Here is a 21,727-nt window from a genome sequence, read left to right on the forward strand (position 1 = left end):
TGGTGCCGTCAGCCGCCCCAGGGACACGTCTCCTCCGTCAGAGGGAGCCATCATTCACCGGGGCCCCTCAACTATCTGCACCACAATATTTGTATAGGCACTAAACCAGAGGAAGGTATAAGGGCGACAATACTGAAATGGAAAGGCTCATTGAGGCTCAACGTTCATTATGATGTATTATGCACTGCAAAAAGTATTTAACTAGATCAGTATAAACATCTCAATTTGAGCATAATAATCCAAATTTTAGCTGTTTTGACTAGTTAAGAAGTTCTTGGGCATTTGTCCTAGATTATTTCACTTGTTCTGAGATGTTTCTGACTCGTTTCGATACATTTCGTCCCTATTTCAGGTAATTTTCTTTGCCAATGGGGTAAGAAAATCGGTCTTATCTCATTGGCAATTTTACTTTCTTATTTCAAGCGAGATTTACCTTAAAACTGGTCTGAAATGTCCTCAAACAAGCAAAGTAAACTTGGTCCGATCAGGAAAAGTGTCTAAATGAGTGAAAACCGCTCAAAACAAGATACATTTCCTCAATTCAGGTCATTTAAGCCGATGCTTGATATTTACTTTTTGTAGTGTGGGGACTGTCTATTATTTATGTTTATTCATTAATGTATTTAATATGGACAGTTCATATTAACACACATTTGCAAGAGTTGGTTCCCTTTTGTTGAAGGATTTGTTGCAAATGTGGACGAACAAAGCAGTGTGCAGTGTTGTACAATGACCAAAGGGGGCGCTAGTGAATGCAGCTTCAAGGTACAACAATCGGGGGAAATTGTCCAGTGACTAAAAAAAAAGCTGGAAACGCAAAACAAAGCAGTCCCATTTGTCTTTTAATCTTTTTTTTTTGTAACACAAGTACACAATAGTAAAAAAAAAAAAAGGAAAAAAAGAGAAATGAGAGCGGAGGGATGCTCTGTATGTGTGTTGCCACCTAAACCCTCGGCCATTTTGCAGCATTCTTCACTGCTTTTCATTAAGTGTGTTGCTCCGGTTTCAGTTCTCCTTCAGCCCCGGGTCAGATCAGTGCCCTCTGCTGGTTATTCTACACACTACAGGCTTAAGAGTTGGAGCGAGAGCGTCAATGAGCCTTTCGAGTCCCGGAACGGAGTTGAGGTTTTTGAGATGTGGATGTGTGAGCGTATGTACATGTGTGTGTGTGGCGTCAAAGGGGAGGGGCTTTCACAGCTCGGTGTCGGCCGTGGTGGCTGGAGTGGAGTGTCCGTTGGTGGGAGGAGGCGGTTGGGTCTTGTCGCCCTCCGGTGCCTCGCCGTTCGCGCTGGGCTTCTCGGGCGTCTCGGGGGGAGGGTTGAGGGGGGCGTCCGAGGCCAGGGTGTTAGCCTGGTTCTGCTGGTCCACCGGAGTGCCCTCCTCTGCCTGGTGAGACGGAGGAAACGGACAAAGGAATCAGAATCTTGTTTTTAACTGTCAGTCCATACAAATCATACATGCACGTCCAGGTGTAACCAAACTGAGAGATATCATATTGTTAGCTACAGGCGCTTCCATTGCAGCAAGGCAGTGTGATAGTAATGACATGGTAACTGTGATGACAAGGGCATTAATAACAAATTCCTTTTCACAATGTTGGTCTTAAAGTGCACTTAAAGCGACAGGAAAGAGGGTAATAGTCACCTGTTTCCTGGTCATTTACATTCTGTGTACTGAGTTAAGTTATGGGTTAAAGGAATAGGCCACCGTTTTTACATACTGAGAGATGTTACTACAAAGTATAACTACACAAAATTAAACAATGTGGATTTTCTAAGCGGATAAAAGGGGGAACTATATTGTAAGGCGTAACAATACCAGGGGTAGTTTGGCATCTGCACAGTAAAGTGAAGATTACTGCGCAGTAAAGTGAAGATTACTGCGCAGTGAAGTGAAGATTACTGCGCAGTGAAGTGAAGATCACTGCGCAGTGAAGTGAAGATTACTGCGCAGTGAAGTGAAGATTACTGCGCAGTGAAGTGAAGATTACTGCGCAGTGAAGTGAAGATTACTGCGCAGTAAAGTGAAGATTACTGCGCAGTGAAGTGAAGATTACTGCGCAGTAAAGTGAAGATTACTGCGCAGTAATCTTCACTTCACTGCGCAGTGAAGTGAAGATTACTGCGCAGTGAAGTGAAGATTACTGCGCAGTGAAGTGAAGATTACTGCGCAGTGAAGTGAAGATTACTGCGCAGTGAAGTGAAGATTACTGCGCAGTGAAGTGAAGATTACTGCGCAGTGAAGTGAAGATTACTGCGCAGTAAAGTGAAGATTACTGCATGGATTTCGAACTACTCCTGGTATTATTACGCCTCACAATATAGTCCCCCCTTTTATCCGCTTAGAAAATCCACATTGTTTAATTTTGTGTAATTATACTTTGTAGTGGAACACTTCACGTAACCATATTTAAATAGGGAAAACGTGGAAGAGCTTGGTAGCTTCTATCTTGACCTGTTTTGGAGCTATAGAGGAGAGAGGGAGAGGCTAAATGCTAACGCCGTCTGCGCTGTGTTTACGTGACTGAAGATCAGACAGGTCCTAAAGAACTCGTCAAAGCTCAGGTAAGAACATATCTCAGTATGGAAAAACGGTGGCCTGTTCCTTTAAGGATGTTAACAATCGTGTCTAGTTTTCATGAGGACAATATCACGTTTTTACTCTTTTAGGTTTCATGTTATTTCCATCGCATGTGGTGTAAAGTAAAGAGCTGCCACTAATAATAACATTACAACAATTGTTTTGCGAATCAAGGAACTAAATTGCATCATATCCATTGAGCGCTTTCTGATTTGCCTCAGCTGTCGGGAGGAAGAAACAAGAGCCCCAGCTCATCGATCACATTCAGCACATTCAGGAATCTGGAACCTGACGTGACCTTATGTGATGCTCAACAACATTTAGCCCTAAAGTTTCCACCTGCTCGCATTCATTACATCGAGTGTGATCCCACGTGCTCGTTTGTGGTTCTCATCACGTCACATCACAAGCGCTGCAGAGAAACAGGCAGAGGGTTTGGCGAGCGGATAAAGGAGCGACTCGCATGAAGGCGGATCGGGGCGGAACTCTCGAGCGCTCGGATCTCTGCCTTTTGCGATTCCTCTGATTACCGGCCAGCAGCGTTCTCCCTAATTAAAACAGTGCACAGTTTAGGAAGGGGAAACGAGCGAGGCTTTCTTTTCAAGTGTTCATGGATCTGTAGTGAGTGGGATCATGGAGCAAGCAACGAAAACCACTGTGATTCATGATATGATCAATTAGGCCGGATTACGAGCCAGGACACATGAGAGTGGGGGACAAACAGAAGAACTTGTCACATGGAAACTGTACAATCCAAGCGTGGCATGTTTGACAATCGAATACAGCGGCGCGGTGGCACAGTGGATTCAAAGTCCCGGGTTCAATCCCCGGCTGGATCGAACCCGGGACTTTGAATCCAGCCGAATATGCAAAATCCTGTGTGGAGTTTGCACATTCTCCCCGTGTCTGTGGTTTCCTTCGGATACTCCGGTTTCACTAAAAACATGTATAATAAGCCAGAATGAATGAGAGTGGTTTGTGGTGGTCTGAGGGGACGATGGCGCAGATTGGCAGCCTCACTTCCATCAGCCAAGGGCAGCTGTGGCTACAATAGTAGTTTACCACCACGAGTGTAGCGTGAATGAGTAATAACTACAGTGTAGCGCATTGAGAAACTTGGTAGCACAGCCATTATTATATTAAACATTGATAAAGCTTGGCTGTAATCATTCATGTCAATATCATTGATGTCTTGCTATTCTATCATTTAATCCCGGTTTGTAGGGCATTTTAATAGCTACCGTGAAAATACTGGCCTGTATTCCATTAGCAGCTGGGTCTCAAACAGAGGCCGGGTCTCTGACAGAGGCCGGGTTTGCGGCTGGCGGAGGCAAATTAAAGCCGGTCTCTAAAACAGGCCGGGGCTTTTATTAGAAACTATAGCAGTAGAAATATTCCCCAATTTGTCTCATACTGGTGTAAATGAAAACTCACGTGCAGGAAGTAACAAACTGAACCCGGGCCGAGGGGGACGCTGCGGAGGAGCTGATCCGAGCGTAACTTTGACACAGATTTAGCCACTTTTCAAACCTCCTGTGACGATATTTGGAAACAGGGCAAAATGTTGTGTGATCCTCCAGGGTTTTAATAAAGTCTCCATCGCGTGTTCAAAGCACGTCCAGCTGCTCCGTGTGCAGGTCAGTCCCACGCCTCAAAATAACTCCTCCCATCAGCGCGAGCGTCTCGTCTTCTCTCGGGTCAGTCTCATGATCGATCACAAACACAAACGCTCCGTCTAAACTCGCCTTTTACACAAGATAACAACAAATAATCCGGTCCGCGGTAAAAACGAAACCTGCAGTGACACTGATGTCAAAGCTCCGCTAACAGCAACGAAACACTTCCTGTTGTCCCGACAAAATAAAAGGCGTCAATGTTCCAGCCGCTGGGAGAGGGTTTGAAATGTTCATTAATAAATGAACCTAATATTTTAGGTGCAAATGGACACAAATCTCGTTTTTCTTCATTTTCCTGGTCGTCCGTTTTGCTCAAATAGAAATAAAGGCCTGTCTCTGATTGTGGCCTGGTTTCAATAAAGGCCTGGTCCTGGATGCCCTTGAGTAAATAAAGGCCCCGGCCTCTATTAGAGCATTTACGGTATATCAAAAAGTTAAATCCACTTATGAAGCTAAGCATTTATATTGGTGACAAGCTCCATTCTGCCACTATTTACTGATAATCCAAGCGCGACACACAACCACAGGCCTTGAGTGTTATCTGGATGTAAACTCGCTGTAACAAATCTCACACTTTCTCTCACATGTATCACTCATTGCTTCAGGTTCGCTCCACAGAGGTGCTAAACACGTGAGATCGCGTGACGGACGGACATACCAGGCGCTCTCCTTTGGGGCTGGGTCTGCGCTGGCATTTGAAGTACCCCACGGTGAGAGCGATGGCGCCCAGCAAACCAGTCACCAGGATCCCCGCCAACACCGAGGAGCCGGAGGAGGACGAGTACTTCACGTCGGACACGCCCAGCTGGAAGAGCAGGAGGTGAGGATGGAGCTCCGGGTACAATTGTATGTGAAGTAGAGAGCAAAAACTTTCAATACCTTGCTTTTCATCTCTTCGCCTTGGAGAGCTGAGGCCAAGGTGCCCAAACTGGCTGCGGGAGGAGAATGTCAATTAGGCTGATTCAAATGAGTGGCACGAATGGTTAAGTGGATGCAAGCAAGATGAACACTGTCATTTTAAGTCCTTTTAACTGACAACGACCATTTTTTCTGACAGATAAGATGTCTTTGCCAGGTTTTGTTTCACATAAATAAGGCCTGTAACTAAGCAAGATACAAACATATATAAAATATCATACAAATATCAGCATTTTTAACAGTTCAGAGGCAAATATTATGTGATAGTTCAGATTTAATACATTCTGAACTATGATTCAATCTCACACGTAACGACTGATTGAATCCGTGATCAACTCAAAAAGATATTATGCGTCCAACATAAATAGTGCAATTTTAAACGAATGCCTGTGAACAAGGCCGTGGGAACCCAGGGTGCTGAGGGCGCTGCAGCACCCCCTGGTGGATGGTTTTTGAACCGCAGGCAATATTAACTCCCACCTGAACCGAGCACATTTTCTCCAGCTTTACCCCAGTCCAAAAGCTTCTGGAAAAAAGGTGTGAAAATAGCGACAAAACTGAGACGAAAACAAGGATGGAAATGTGAAGAAAGTGAGAAAACATTGACGAAAAAGTGACAAAAATTTGACAAAAAAATTTGAAGAAAAATTACGGAAAAAAAGGACGAAAAAGTGATAAGAATTTGACAAAAAAATGAGAATAATTTGACGAAAAAGTGACAAAAAATTTACAAAAAAGTGACAAAAAAGTGACAAAAAAGTGACAAAAAAGTGACAAAAAATGTACAAAAAATTTACAAAAAATTTACAAAAAATTTACAAAAAATTTACAAAAAATTTACAAAAAAATTACAAAAAAATTACATAAAAATGACAAAAAATTATAAGAATTTGACGAAAAAGTGACAAAAAGTTTACAAAAAATGACAAAAATTGATAAGAATTTGACAAAAAAAAGTCAGAAAAATTTGACGAAAAATTACGGAAAAAAAGGACGAAAAAGTGATAAGAATTTGACAAAAAAAAATGAGAATAATTTGACGAAAAAGTGACAAAAAATGTACAAAAAATGTACAAAAAATGTACAAAAAATGTACAAAAATTGATAAGAATTTGACAAAAAAGTGAGAAAAATTTGACGGAAAAATTGAGAAAAAAGGACGAAAAGGTGATAAGAATTTGACAAAAAAAATGCGAATAATTTGACGAAAAAGTGACAAAAAAGTCACGAAAATTTGACAAAAATGAGTCGACTGCCCAACAAAAAAAGTGATGAAAAAAAATCTGATGTGAGGAAAAAGATCCATTTAGTTTTGTAGGTCTTTCAAATGAGGCGTTACACTGGCCCACAGGATTTGGGTAAAGCTGAACTGGAGAAAATGCTCTCGGTTCAGGCGGGAGTTAAGAGGTTAATAAATAGGATTTATGCACAGAAAAAGTATTTTGGGGGTAAATTTTGTCCCTCAGCGCCCCCTAACTAAAATATCTTCCCACGGCTCTGGTTGTGAAGTACATACATCCAAGAACTTTTAGTTTACTAATCTAGTTTACAAGACCAGTGCAAAAACACTAAACCCAGACTAGTTCATGACTCATCTAGAGCAACCACAGACAAGACTAAGGCTGACAGAAATGCTCTTGCACCACCAGTCTTTTTGTTTATGATGCTACTGTAAGTGTGCACAGATGTCGTGTCCGCTCCAGTGTTTCGCTTTTTACACGTTGATATTTACCATCCTCACTGTCCACGAGCATCGTGCTGTCGTCCTGGAAGATGTTGATCTTACAGGCCTGTTTGCTGCACCAGTTGGCAGGCACCGCCTCAATGATGTTCTTAGTTTCCCCCTGGAAGACACACCCACAGTATTAATCACACGCTCGAACTCTAAACTGGACACACATCCTGCGTAAGTGTGGATTTAAACCAGCCTTTGGCATCGTAGCATTGATATTTCACATTTTATCATTTAAGTCATAGACACTTCATGAGAAAGCGTATCTTGTATTGCCTTAAGCGCCCTCCGTTGACGGCAGGCGTAGTTATCCTTGATAAAAATACAAATATTTCAAGCCAAGGCCAAGCTTAGAAATAAGTAATGCTGTATTAAGCACATTTTGGGAGCACAGCGGCTCAGAACAGGCCCAGTGATGGTTTATAGTTTGAAAATAAGGAGGACATTTGGTTCTAACGGTACTACAGATTGCAGCACTTCAGCAGAAAAAGAGGAAACAACCAAGTTAAACAGGTTCCAGGTTTTTGACGAGGAAACATTATAACATGGTAACACTAAAACAAACATTTATTCTAACACACGTCGACTTTAAAGCAGTACTAAGTAACTCTTCCCCCTAGAGGCCATACGCGCAACTGCAGGTGTAGTAGCAAGTTACGATTTTTTAACGTATTAATTGTCTTGGAGAGTAAATACTACGCCGACAGGAAAGGCGAAGGGAGAGGGTTACTGTGCATCCGATTATACAACGGAAATATTTTTTTTTCACTCAAACTTTGCTGTAAATACTGTTTAAAGTGACGTTAGCCCGCAATTAGCCTTGCCCGTTAGCCTGTTAGCTTCTTCGTGATTTCATTAGTGTGTATTGCTTTCTCCGGACCGGTGGCAGTCAAGTTGCAAACATGGTTTTCTGGTCAGAGACACCAGGGGGCGATGAAAGACCCTCCAATCATCCCATACACACTTGTATCACCCCCACAGGGACGACGGGGAGGATTTATTAAGGTAAACACGTTACTTAGTACTGCTTTAAAGGGGCAAGTTTGCCATTTTATACTCACTACTGCCATCTCAGGTCATACCTGTAACTGCACCTTTTATATTAAGCTCAGGCATGACGGCACTTCAGACCCGAATTAACACCTTTTTGTGACAGTTCATGATTTTAGAGGCAGTTGTGGTGAACAGGTCTGGGCTCATTCTACACATTAGAAGATGGCTGGAACATGTAGGGGGAGGTAAATACATTATTTTAACATTTTAAACTCCGTATAGTCCCTTGAAAGATGCATTATGCAACTTTTATGTGGAAAACAAAAAAGTTGTAGTAGCCCAGTGGCTGTATAGGTGGTCAGCATGACGCCTTTATCTGTCACAGTGATCTCTAAGACGCCCCAGGATCAATTGCTTGGAAGGTTTTCACTGCTGACCATCCTCTCAACAGAAAACCTACAAAACATTTGATCCTGGAGCGTCGTAGAAACCACCGTGATCAAAAGTAAAGCCGCTTTGTCACTACAAGGTCAAATACGCACAAATATCCACGTTATTTTTCGCATAAAAAGTTGCATAATGCACCTTTAACGTAGCTTTTCAAACCATTCTTGTCGGTGTGTAAAATGTGGATCCTCTTAGACATAGTATGAGCCTCCACTGATGACGGCTGACGCACACACCGAGTCTTTGGGGACACATACTGACCACACCCTGCTGGTCCCACCTTCACCCCGAACTATGAAATCATCCCCTTGCACAACATTACACAGCGAGTCTCTATAAATGCAGCGGATTGAGTGTAACGTGATCCAAGCGCCTCTCGCTCAGAACTCCCAGAGGACGCAGTGAGCAAACCCGAAAAATCCTCCGCTCGTTCGGGAGGGGCCCACATCTGGACTGCACAACATTCAGTGTTTGTCCGAAAACTGGGAAAATGCTAAGGATCAGCAACATTATCTGAATTCTATATCCAATGCGTCGAGGGCTATGCATTTGGTGATATAAAACCTGCCTTCTTTGCAGTTTATGCAAAAAGTGAATATCAAGCATTGGCTTAAATGACTTGAATTGAGGAAATGTTTCTTGTTTTGAGCGGTTTTCACTCATTTAGACACTTTTCCTGATCGGACCGAGTTTTCTTTGCTTGTTTGAGGACATTTCAGACCAGTTCTAGGGTAAATCTTGAAATAAGAAAGTAAAATTGCCAATGAGATAAGACCAATTTTCTTTCCACATTGGCAAAGAAAATGACCTGAAATAAGGACGAAATGTATTGAAACGAGTCAGAAACATCTCAGAACAAGTAAAACAACTCAAATTTGGATTATTATGCTCAAATTGAGATGTTTACACTGATCTAGTTAATTTCTTTTTGCAGTTTATGACTCCATGAACATGCTCTGCTCATCCACTGTTACAGACACAAGTTCCTCAGCGTTTTTAACCTCCAAAAAAGGTCTAAAATTTAAAAAAAAACTTAAACTTAAAGGGACTATTCTGAGTTTAAAAATGTTAAAAGTATTTTCCTCCCCCTAAATGTTCCAGCCATGTCCTAATGTGTAGAATGAGCTCAGACCTGTTCACCACAACTGCCTCTAAAATCCTGCCCTGTCACTCAAAAATGTGTTAATTCGGGTCCGAAGTGCCGTCATGCACAAGCTTAAAGGGGGGGTATTCTGCAAAATGGACTTTTTCAAGCTTTCCATCATGTTATTCTGTCACTCCCTCATTAAAAACATGGCTGAAGTGTTGCCTTGGCACATTCACGTATTTCTGAGTAATCTGTAAAAACTCTGATGGCGGCCATTTTAGGGATAGGTTTGCCTGAGTCCTCCTAGGAACGCCCCCACCTCCTGGAGACGCCTCCGAGCTTTGGTCACCAGCCGAGTAACCAACCACTGCTCCTCAGCAGAACCCCCTCCCCACTGATGCCACAGACAGCGTGTGGAGGGGGCGTGTCTAAAAGCTCAGAGGTTCTTAAAGAGACAGAGGCCTATTTCAAGACATTCACTACAGCCATTTTGAGAGAGACATTTTATACAAGGCAGTTATTCTAATTTACTGCATTTACAGACCAACAGAAGGTTTGTCATCATTGTAGTGTGATATAGACTGGTGCTATGTGACTGAAAAAAGCAGAATACCCCCTCTTTAATATAGAAGGTGCAGTTGCGAGTAAGACCTGAGGTGGCAGTAGTGAGTATAAAATGACAAACCTGCATCTTCCCCTGTGCTGGGTATAAACTGTCTCCCGTGCACGATCTATAATAATCAGAACTATAGGTGGACTCTCGATCTGTAACTCCATCTGCTGGGTCTCTATGCAAATTATCTTGAGCATGTTTCCCGAGACTCGTGGGTGGGGCTTGACTGAGCTTACTTCCACTTCCAAGTCTGGTTTTGATTACAACATAAAGCCAGTTCTTCCCCTTTTGTGAACTGAACCCGTCCCGAACTTGACTCCGTTGTCCCATGTTTGGAGGAGAAGAAGCCAGATTTTTGGGGGATGATGACTTTTGCAGATGCCTTTCACTCAATAAATTCTATAATAATGGCGGAAAAAAATAAAAAAATCAAGCTTGGAATCTGACTGGACGGCCTCGTTTTGTTCTGAAATCTACGATTGTTTGTAATAAGTTGCACATTTTCGGGGCATAACGCCGTTGTAATGCAGACCAGTTGCTGCGGGACCACACCCGAGCTTTTGTGCTCCGTTCATTTGTCCAGAGGCGAGACACAATGAGGATTTATCAGGTCAAAGGAATGTTTTTGAGGAATGATCTTCGTAAGGAGCGATAATCCCTCTTTATGCTATTCTGTAAGAACAAATAAGCCACCTCCTGATCAGACAAAGATTAGATTATGTCAGGTGGGTTCAGGATACAGCTTTGACTTTTGACTGATACAGAATGTTAAACTAGAGGCCATGCTTGGACTACTGAGATGATATTTCAACACAAAGAAAGAAGATTCACTAAAACTTCTACAATATTGGGTGCAAAAAGAGAAAATGCATCGTAAATGGAACTTGAACAAGGGAAAGACTGGAGCTCTGAGACACAGTTTGGAAACCCCTGGTGTTTTGTGCAATCAGAACATACAAAGAGTCATCATGTATATCAGGGGTAGGCGAGTTGGTGTTGTGGAGGGCCGATTTTCCATATTGCCAACACACCAAGGGCCGAACCTCACAACCTATCCCTAAAATGGCCGCCATCAGAGTTTTTACAGATTACTCAGAAATACGTGAATGTGCCAAGGCAACACTTCAGCCATGTTTTTTAATGAGGGAGTGACAGAATAACATGATGGAAAGCTTGAAAAAGTCGATTTTGCATAATACCCCCCCTTTAAGCACGTTTATGGGATAAAACCAGTAAATGTGGCACAGATGTCGCAGCTCTGTCTGTCGAGCTACAGCAGGATTTACTCCTCAGACTAAATTAGCACATCGAAGAGGAAACAGAAAACCCTTCTCTGTGATTTTTACAGTTTGTCATGTCAACAGAGTCTCAGTGTTTTAGCTGCTCAAGACAATAGCATGCTACCGGTTAGCATTTAGCTTCAACAGCTCAGCTCTGACCTCTGTCACATGTTCTATCCATGGCTAGATGTTTGGAGTCTGGTTCAGGGCTTAGAGGTCAGAGCTGAGCTGTTGAAGCTAAATGCTAACCGGTAGCATGCTAACGTTTTGAGCAGCTTGAACACTGACTCACTGGTTTCTTCACATAAACGTGCGCTCTCTGAGGCCGTGTTTTTACTTCGTCTTGAGCAAGGATTACGAGTAAATAAAACTTTTTTTTTTTTCAAATGCCAATTATCGCCATTACCTTAAAGACAAGCTGCAACCCAAATAAAACTGTAATTTGTCACATATCGTATAGAATGTTGTATTTTCCACACAAGTTTTTATTGATTGAGCAGACGATGTGCTTAAACAGCCCAATATCATTGACACCGGTTTTCCATACAGTTTCAGATGGAAAATATTGAAAAAAAAAAGTTATCCCTGAGAATGGTTCCGTGACCCACTATTGCAGGGGTCACCAACCTTATTTCAGCTGAGGGCGACTTTAAGAGCATTAAGTTGTTCGAGGGCTACCAGTTAAAAACAAATCCTAAAGACTTAAACGTACACTGTTCACTTATAGGATATTGACCCCATATTATATTAAAATAGCTTTACTGAGTCATAAGAACTGAAATAACTGTAATTTTAAGAATTGGATTCAAGAAAATGAAGTGTTTTGCACTTTAGAAAAAGTCCCAAGGGCGACTGGACATGCCCCAAAGGGCCCCTTACACTGACCCTATTTTTCACATTTTTAGAGTACTTTAACGAGTATTTGGTCTCTTATTTGCATGATAATATTTCTCAAATTCATCTTGGGGCCAGAGGTTCTGTGCTCGAGGGCCGGATTTGGCCCCCGGGCCTGACGTTGCCTACCCCTGATCTATATGTCACAGTAGTTCGATAGGCTCTCAGTTATTTCTAAACTAGCAACCCGACATTTCACTCGATGCAACCTGTTCCACAAATACATATTTAACCCTTAACCGAGGGCATTTTCTCCAGTTCGGCTTTACCCAAATCTAAAAGCTTCTTGACTGAAGAGGAACAGCGTAATGCCTGATTTGAAAGCTAAGACTTACAAAAGTGATTGAAACTTTTTGTCATGTTGTCGCCACATTTTTGTCATGTTTTTCGTCACTTTTGTGTCACTTTCGGATTGTGTTTTTGTGGCTTTTTTTGTTGCTTTTTTCCATCGCTTTGTTGTGTTTTCGTCTCTTTTTTGTCATGTTTTTGTGGGTTTATGTTGCTTTCCTGGCACACCTTTGTTCCGTGTTCATCCTCATTTTCGTCACTATTTTGATTCTTTTCTTTTAAGCTTTTAGATTTAGGTAAAGCTCGGTTAAGGCGGGGGATAAGAGGAGGAAGTTGAAAGGCCAGACCGGTGGCCCAAGAGCCGGTGGCCCTTCTGTGCTCTTCCAGAATGGACATATGGCCAGTCCGCCTCTGACTACAAGTCTACAACATATAATACTCAGGATGAAAATGAAAGTCAACTGATTGGCAATGACATTTTTATTTACTCGTAATCATTGCTCAAGAAGATGACGGTAAAAACATGGCCTCAGAGAGCGCACGTTTATGTGAAGAAACCAGTGAGTCAGTGTTTAAGCTGCTCAAAACGTTTAGCATGCTACCGGTTAGCCTTTAGCTTAAACAGCTCAGCTCTGACCTCTAAGCCCTGAACCAGACTCCAAACATCGAGCCATGGATAGAACATGTGACAAAGGTCAGAGCTGAGCTGTTGCTAACCGGTAGCATGCTATTGTCTTGAGCAGCTAAAACACTGAGACTGAGACTCTGTTGACACGACAAACTGTAAAAATCACAGAGAAGGGTTTTCTGTTTCCTCTTCGATGTGCTAATTTAGTCTGAGGAGTAAATCCTGCTGTAGCTCGACAGACAGAGCTGCTACATCTGTGCCACATTTACTGGATATATCACATAAACGTGCTTAAAGGGGGGGTATTCTGCAAAATCGACTTTTTCAAGCTTTCCATCATGTTATTCTGTCACTCCCTCATTAAAAACATGCCTTGGCACATTCTCGTATTTCTGAGTAATCTGTAAAAACTCTGATGGCGGCCATTTTAGGGATAGGTTTGCCTGAGTCCTCCTAGGAACGCCCCCACCTCCTGGAGACGCCTCCGAGCCGAGTAACCAACCACTGCTCCTCAGCAGAACCCCCTCCCCACTGATGCCACAGACAGCGTGTGGAGGGGGCGTGTCGGAAAGGCTCAGAGGTTCTTAAAGAGACAGAGGCCTATTTCAAGACATTCACTACAGCCATTTTGAGAGAGACATTTTATACAAGGCAGTTATTCTAATTTAGTGCATTTACAGACCAACAGAAGGTTTGTCATCATTGTAGTGTGATATAGACTGGTGCTATGGGACTGGAAAAAGCAGAATACCCCCCCTCTTTAAGATCAAAACAGCGATATTTGAAAATATTGCTGTTTTGATCTTTAGAAGCTTCTTCTCGCTCTTGTCAACAAAGTATCTGTCTTATCTATAACAAGAACGAGAAGATCTGAAGATTGAAACGAAATGTCCTCAACTCATCCAGTCCACAAGAGCCTACACAAATGAAGTTTCCAGTCCCAATGAACACAGTATCTCATGAAATAAGAACACAAAAAGAAAAGTAGAAAGAGAGAGAAAAGAAGAGTGAACTTACACAGTCCCTTGTAGTCACACTGGCCTTGACGGCGTTGCTCTCAGTAATGTCCTCTTTACTGACACACTTCACGTCGGGCTGTGGACACATCGAGCACATGCTTCACATTCACCAGTACGTTCACCATGTTGTTGTTTAATCTTACGGGAGGTCGCGCTCACCACCACTGGGGCCGGCGTGTTGTCCACCACGACTTCGTCCACCGCGGGGGGAATGGTCATGACGACGACTGTGACTGGGAGAGAGTCGTCTGCGGGCGCTGGAGTCGCCGTGCCGTCTCCCCCGGTGGCGTCGGGGGCAGCGTCTGGGGCAGCGTCTGGGGCAGCGTCTGGGGCAGCGTCCGGGGCAGCGTCCGGGGCAGCAGTCGCGTCCGCTGCTGCGTCTCCTGCATCAGCCGGAGCTATAAAACACAGTGAACATGTCAGAGCAGTTATGAGCAACTACTATATTGATTCAGCAATTGTATGAGCTCCATTATCATCCTTTTCTCTTTCTCTTTTTAGAACTTTGCATTGTAATCTCATGTTTTCTAACTTAACCTCAACCCATGGAAAACATTTTATTTTGCTAAATAACGTTTTTCTTTATATAGGTCATAACCAAGATCGTTTTAGCGTTGAAATGATTGGAGCAGAGCAGACACGGTCTCCAGCAGCTGTGGCAATGTTGTGAACAGTATTTGTTGTCCTCAAGCTGTGAGACGTTTCTGTGACGTCCCCGCAATGTCTCCGAGGCCTGTTAGATACCAAGGAGATCTACAAGGAGATTTACGAGGAGATCTACAAGGAGATCTACAAGGAGATCTGCAAGGAGATCTACAAGGAGATCTACAAGGAGATCTACAAGGAGATCTACAAGGAGATCTACAAGACGGCTCTTGAGGGGACACACTACAGGCAAAACTCAATTTTTTCAGTTTTCAGGTTTTGGGCTAAATCGGTCTCTGAACATACAAGCTTTCACCCGGGAACAGAAAATATGCCTAATCTTCACAATAACATGTTTAAATATTGCGCTGATTCAATGTTCCCCCATAGACTTATATGGGAGAATGCAATTTCAAGGGCATTTTTCTCAAAACACATTTTTCTGTCATTGTGGCGACACTATGTCCACGTCAGTCGGACCTAAAGACTTCACATTTTCCAGCCTTGGACTGAACAATATTTGGAAGATTTTTTCAGAGGGATTTTTTATTATTTAATCCCTTAAGCCCCATTTATTGAGTTTTGAATGTCAAAAAATAGGGCGAAAATTAAATTTTTTACACATTTTTCCACTAAAAAACAGCTTATTTTAAAACTAAACAAGAAATCCAAAATCCGCTCTGAGAAAGTCTCGGCAACTCATTCATCAATAAAATTAAACCATAAGTTTGAGCTCTATCCATTATTCAGATTTTGTCGCCGAAAAGATGGGAAATTTGCGGCATTTTTAGGCATAAAACACCTTGTTCTTATATGAAAAGATAAAATAACAGAAAACCTGCAATGTATTTTTTTCTCACATTTATGCCAGTGATCGACAGCAACAGTTTCAAATTGATATCTGTAAATATATATTTTTTCCCTATTCACCTGCAGTGTCTCGCCTTAAACATCACTAAACTAAATTCTAGGTTATACTTTACCAACAGAAGATGCGGCGGCATCAGCGGCAGCATCATCTTGACATCTTACTTCGTCTGTAAAAGGAAAAAACAAAACAGAATGAGACATAAGCATACACATCTCTCTTACATGCATCACTTTGTATGTCCACATCAGTCATTCCTGTGGCGGAGAATGTTTGAACAGCTGAACTTAACCAGATCTGTCAAAACAATAAATACCAGGCCACATTTAAGCAGCGACACCTGGGCTAATCAGACCCGTTTTGTGGCCTATGCAAACAAAGCTCACAGATAAGGTCACGACCCGGGGATTCTCCTGGGACGATCCTGTTTCAGCTTCATTTCCCCTCTGCCTTTTTCCTGTTCAGATAATCAAACCATCCACCTTTTGAACTGACATTTCAAAGCTCAGTCTCCCAGAGCCAGGGACATAAATGGAAAACGACATCCGCCATTTGTTGGGAGTAGGTTGGAGTTGTCTAAATTCATATGAAGTTTGTTTTGTTTTGTATCCTCCCTTTTACATCTTATGCAGAGGCTAATGTGAAGAGTCTTTGGTGGAGTTGTCAGTAATGGGGCAAGGAAGGGAACATTAGGCTTGACGTTTTCAAAATATAGACCAGAGATTATTATTGAAGCCAAATGGCGGCAGTAGAGAAACAAAGAAAGCACATTCAATTCAAGGCGTGTTCACACAAAGATTTGATGTTTGAAAAAGTATAGAAGTCATTAGGCACGTGGAAATCAGCATTTTCTTGTCAAAGTCTTTCATTCAGGTAGTTGTTTGTTGCTTGGTTAATATTTCTTCAGGTTCCTTTTTATTCAAAAGGTTTGTCAGTTGTGATTCAGATTGGTAGAGATGAACTTTCTGAGAATCTTTTCTTATGTTGTGAGACGGAGACATCTTAATCTCATTCAATGTCCGCAAAACCCACATTCTGAGCCCGAGTTCTGCAAAAATACAAAACAGCACATCCTTCCAAACTGCCCAATCACACACACACACACACCCATAATGTTACGATGTCGTCTGAAACCAAACAATAAAAGTGCTCTGGACCACATTGAGCTATCTCCACTTTGGCGTCTGCCTAGAGTCAGAGGATCAGAGTATGCCGGTGTAAATCCTGCAGTTTTATGGCAGACTTCACCTTCACCATCAGACTTAAACTGAAGCCATTAGGCTGCTGTGTTTAATGGCGCTTGTATTGAAGGGAAAAAGGCTTGGTACAAACAAGTTTATGCCCTGTAAAATAGGATGATAATGGAACGTTTTTACCTACAAAAGCGTGAGTAAGTCGGCGCCTTTACCTACTTTACTATAAAGTGTAATTGTGCTAAAACCTCCTTTAGCCCTTTTCCACCAGGCTGGTTCTGGGCCAGTTCCAGTTTCAGAACCGGTTCTTTCGTTTTTCCACTGAAAAAACGCTGGCTCTTGGTTCCGAAATCTGGTGCCGGTTGGGAACCAATTAAAAGGTGGACCAAGAAACGAGCAGCAGTGATGTCAGCGGCTGGGGGCGTGGCTCTCTCCTCCAACAAACAATCAATATTAGTTGCAATCAGTAAGCCAAAACGGTCTCTGTGGAGGAAACTGTTGTTTTGCTTTATGCTCTTCAGCTAAAACGAGAGTTAGAAAGAAGAAATCAAAATGTTAACGGCTGCTGTGACTGAAACAGACACTTATTTTTCTGTATTTTATAACCAGAAGTGGCTGTAGTAAGATGGTACTATCCATTTTTGATGTTGACTTCCCAAAGCAATAGGCACAGCTCTCATTTTGGTGGAAAACCAAGTCAGTATGGAACCAACCCGGCACCAGAACCAGCACCTTGGTGGAAAAGCCCTACTTGTGAGGTTAAGCAGTCCTTGTGACTCCGGCCACAAAACAGATTCCTCAAAATCACACATTTACATAAAACACACAACGGCGTCTCTTTCTAAGCGAGTTGGACATGACATCAGCTGTTTACACACTGCCCCCGCCACAACAACACGCAGCCCCTGCAGCCGAGCCTCAGCAGCTCTCCCAGTCTCAACACTCCAGACCCTCTGCTTTCATTGTAAACACGCCTTTGGCCTCCCTCCAGAGCGGTCCAGCGCCGCACACAGCCTGACCTCCGAGTGCAAGTAAACCCGCCACTTCACAGCTTACTTTACCGTGACCTCCCTCTCGCTAACTCACTGGGAGTTCTGCAATGTTTACTCAAGCAACTTCTAACGCTATTTTTATCAATTTAAAGTGGATTTACGCTGCGTAAACATGTTTGCGTAACATTATACAATTCTAAATGATGTCTGTGTTGAGAAAAGACGATGAGAGACTGGGCTGATGTTGAATATGGATTAGCCTGGAGCGCCCTCTGCAGGCAGGAGTGGCAAATACGCATTGTAAAACACTGAAAACAAGCCTTCACTTTCAGTTTACGTTGGGACGAACACACGTTGAGCTCTGAAATGACTCAAAGCGGGTCCGGTGATGGATTCTGGGCTTATAGGAGAGTTTCATGTAGGGCTGCTCGATTATTGATAAAAATAATAATCACGATTATTTTTGTCATAATTGAAATCACGATTATTCAAAACGATTATTTGTTGCCTTTAAAAAAATCCATCAAAAAAAGACAAAAATCCAGCAAAAAAGTGACAAAAATCCAGCAAAAAAGTGACAAAAATCCATCAAAAAAATGACAAAAATCCAGCAAAAAAAGACAAAAATCCAGCAAAAAAGTGACAAAAATCCAGCAGAAAAATACAAAAATCCAGCAAAAAAGTGACAAAAATCCAGCAAAAAAAGACAAAAATCCAGCAAAAAAAAGACAAAAATCCAGCAAAAAAATACAAAAATCCAGCAAAAAAGTGACAAAAATCCAGCAAAAAAAAAAAGACAAAAATCCAGCAAAAAAGTGACAAAAATCCAGCAAAAAATGACAAAAATCCAAAAATTGAAAATTTGAAAAAAATTGAAAAAAAATATTAAAATCGATTTTTTGCGATTATGCTAATTTTGTAATCGTTTACTGTTGTAATCGAAATCGTAATCGAATTTCGATTAATTGCACAGCCCTAGTTTCATGTTCCATCTATGGTGGTTAAAAGCTCCAAAAGTCTCCAACTTCAGCTCCCCCCATCCTGTTTGGAGCCTGTTTGCAGTGTGAAGTCGTGCCAGGGCTAAATGATAGATTAGTGGAGATCTACGGCAACGATGGCTACACGGACACCGCATTTCCTCCTCTGTGGTCGCCCTAATCCGCCATATTGGGAGGGACAAAACCACACGTTTCAATAACAGGTAACCAATCTGACGAACGGCCACACAGGCACATTTTATAAAACATATTAGCTCTCACTTCATCAATTGAGGCGAACCGCCACTTAGTCTTAGCGGCTTCCTGTCCCGACCAGACCGATGTGAACTAGAATGAACCGAACTCGATCCCCGTGAAGGATTTTCTAAAACCGCGTCTAAAGCCCTGTGTAAATAAACCGCATCGGGCTAAAAGAGTCTCCTGGAGAGAGGCCAAGAATCTGACCTGTAGTGGGGTGTTTAGCGTGTGAGACGCGTACGCAAGAAAGGTCATTGTTTGTGGCAAAGCTGCTTGGAATAGCTTTGCTACTCACACCATCGTGTTGTCTGACCATTGCCAACAAATGTGAGAATGGAAGAGGCCCATAGTTCCGTTAAAAGTCGTACAACACCTTGACGTCAGCAGGTGAAACAGATTATTTTGAGTTCTTGAGAAGGAAAAATGGGCCTTTGAGTGTGGTTTTCTGTTCCGTTCATCTGCTGGTCATGAGAGAAGCAACAAGGCGGCAGCTCATTGTGAAGCGACGTACAAAGCAAAGACCCTCGAGGGCACAGAGTGGGACGATTTCCAACCAAAGTCTTGAGATTTTGTCATGAGATTTCTGGGATTCCCGGCGCATTCCATGACAGCGAAACCAAACGGAGATCTATGGACAACGCTTGCTAGCGCAGATTTCCATGTACAAAAAAAAGAACAAAGAAATGAATCGCGGTGAGCATGTTGAAGAAGCAGGGGGGAACAACAGAGCAGGATGGGTTGGATGATGCCGTTGTACAGGAGAAGCAGGAGGTGTGGGGGGAGACACATAGAGCGCGGAGTTTGCGGATGACATAGAGCAGGGGTGCCCAAAGTGGGGAACAATTAGCTTGGCCCGCCAGAGGGTGCCCTACTTTTGCGCCGTATCTGGTTAATAACTCTCTCTCCCGTTCATTCTCAGTGGCAAATATGGATGCAGTACACTTTTTGTCCACCAGCGTCAATTGGGGCGCTGTTTCGCTCCTTTCGCAAACACTGTTTTGGTGTCTTGGTGTGTTATCAATCACAGAGCGTCGTAGCATCAACTTTCACAGTTTTCCAACTTTTTTTTGCAAAAATCGTTGACATCTATGACTTATAAAAGAATTGATGCTGAACTGACACTTTCGAAATGATATAATATGACATTTTCTTTGACTTAAAGAAATGAATGAGCTAAAGTCACTGTAGGTGTTGTTTCCATTTTGCTCTATATTGCTACAATAATTGATTTTGTTCCACTAAAACTAGGCTTTTGTAGCATGTTAACCCCTTAACTCCCACCTGAACTGAGCATATTTTCTCCAGTTTGGCTTTACCCCAATCCAAAAGCTTCTGGAAAAAGCTGTGAAAAAGCAACAAAACTGAGACGAAAACAATGATGGAAATGTCACAAAAAAGTGAGAAAACATTGACAAAAAAGTGATGAAAAATTGATGAAAAAGTGGCAAAAATGTCACAAGAAATTGCCAAAAAAATGACAAAATAATGACATAAAAGTTACAAAAATGAGTTGAATACCTAACAAAAAATCTGATGACTGATCCTCTCGGTTCAGACGGGAGTTAAGCGGTTAATTGCATAGATTGAATTAAATGCAAAGGTATACCAGAAAAAGAAAATAAAGTAACTTTTATTATTTGCAGTTATATGTTTCACGCTTGACATCGCCGTGTTTGGCCCGCGACCCACAGGCACTTTTTCATTTTGGCCCTCGGAGACAAAAAGTTTGGGCCCCCCTGACATAGAGTTTTTGTTGGGAGCGTTTGTGAATGTCTGTAACATGTCGATCAAAGGTAAGCATCTTGTCCAGAGTGAGTCCAAGGTGTTTAAACTGATTTACTCTTTCGACAGTCTGATTACGAATGATGGTGGGGGCCAAGTCCAGGGCGGGTGAGCGTGTGTCTATGAGCATCTCCATGGTTTTCTCCACCACCGAGTGAAATGATTGACTGATCGATGGTAGGCAGTGACTGAGTTATTATCTGTGAGTAGTGCGACGATGGCAGTGTCATCTGAGTATTTGAAGTAAGTCGTGGTGGGTAAGGGGCTTAAGCAGTCATTTGTGTAGAGAGTGTAAAGAAAGAAAGGGGCCGAGCACGCAGCCCTGGGGGGCACCGGTGTTGGTGAGAAGAGTGGATGATGTAACCGAGTCTATTCTGACGGCCTGTGGTCTATTGCTGAGGAAACAATGGATCCAGCGGATGAAGAGTGGAGACAGGCTGAGGAGTTGAAGCTTCTTAATCATCAGATGGCGTTGGATTGTGTTGAATGCTGAGCTAAAGTCTATCTATCTATCTATCTATCTATCTATCTATCTATCTATCTATCTATCTATCTATCTATCTATCTATCTATCTATCTATCTATCTATCTATCTATCTATCTATCTATCTTATCTATCTATCTATCTATCTATCTATCTATCTATCTATCTATCTATCTATCTATCTATCTATCTATCTATCTATCTATCTTATCTATCTATCTTATCTATCTATCTTATCTATCTATCTTATCTATCTTATCTATCTATCTATCTATCTATCTATCTATCTATCTATCTATCTATCTATCTATCTATCTATCTATCTATCTATCTATCTATCTATCCATCCATCCATCCAAACCCCCCATATTCT

General features: G+C 42.2%; 1 protein-coding gene across 1 annotated transcript in view; it reads right to left on the reverse strand.

Annotated features, from left to right (window-relative positions):
* Positions 1–675: 675 nt before the first annotated feature.
* Positions 676–21,727, reverse strand: part of cd34 (CD34 molecule) — a 45,054-nt gene continuing 24,002 nt past the window's right edge. Inside the window, exons 2-8 of the mRNA XM_079558840.1 lie at positions 15,784–15,837; positions 14,315–14,553; positions 14,154–14,231; positions 6,907–7,018; positions 5,136–5,188; positions 4,915–5,061; positions 676–1,386 (exon numbers count right to left, since the gene is read on the reverse strand). Coding sequence (XP_079414966.1) covers positions 1,192–1,386; positions 4,915–5,061; positions 5,136–5,188; positions 6,907–7,018; positions 14,154–14,231; positions 14,315–14,553; positions 15,784–15,837 — 878 coding nt within the window. The 3' untranslated portion in view covers positions 676–1,191. The remainder of the gene's footprint in view (positions 1,387–4,914; positions 5,062–5,135; positions 5,189–6,906; positions 7,019–14,153; positions 14,232–14,314; positions 14,554–15,783; positions 15,838–21,727) is intronic.

The sequence above is a fragment of the Gobius niger genome, assembly GCF_951799975.1.
Source record: "Gobius niger genome assembly, chromosome: 6".
Classification (NCBI taxonomy): Eukaryota; Metazoa; Chordata; class Actinopteri; order Gobiiformes; family Gobiidae; genus Gobius; species Gobius niger.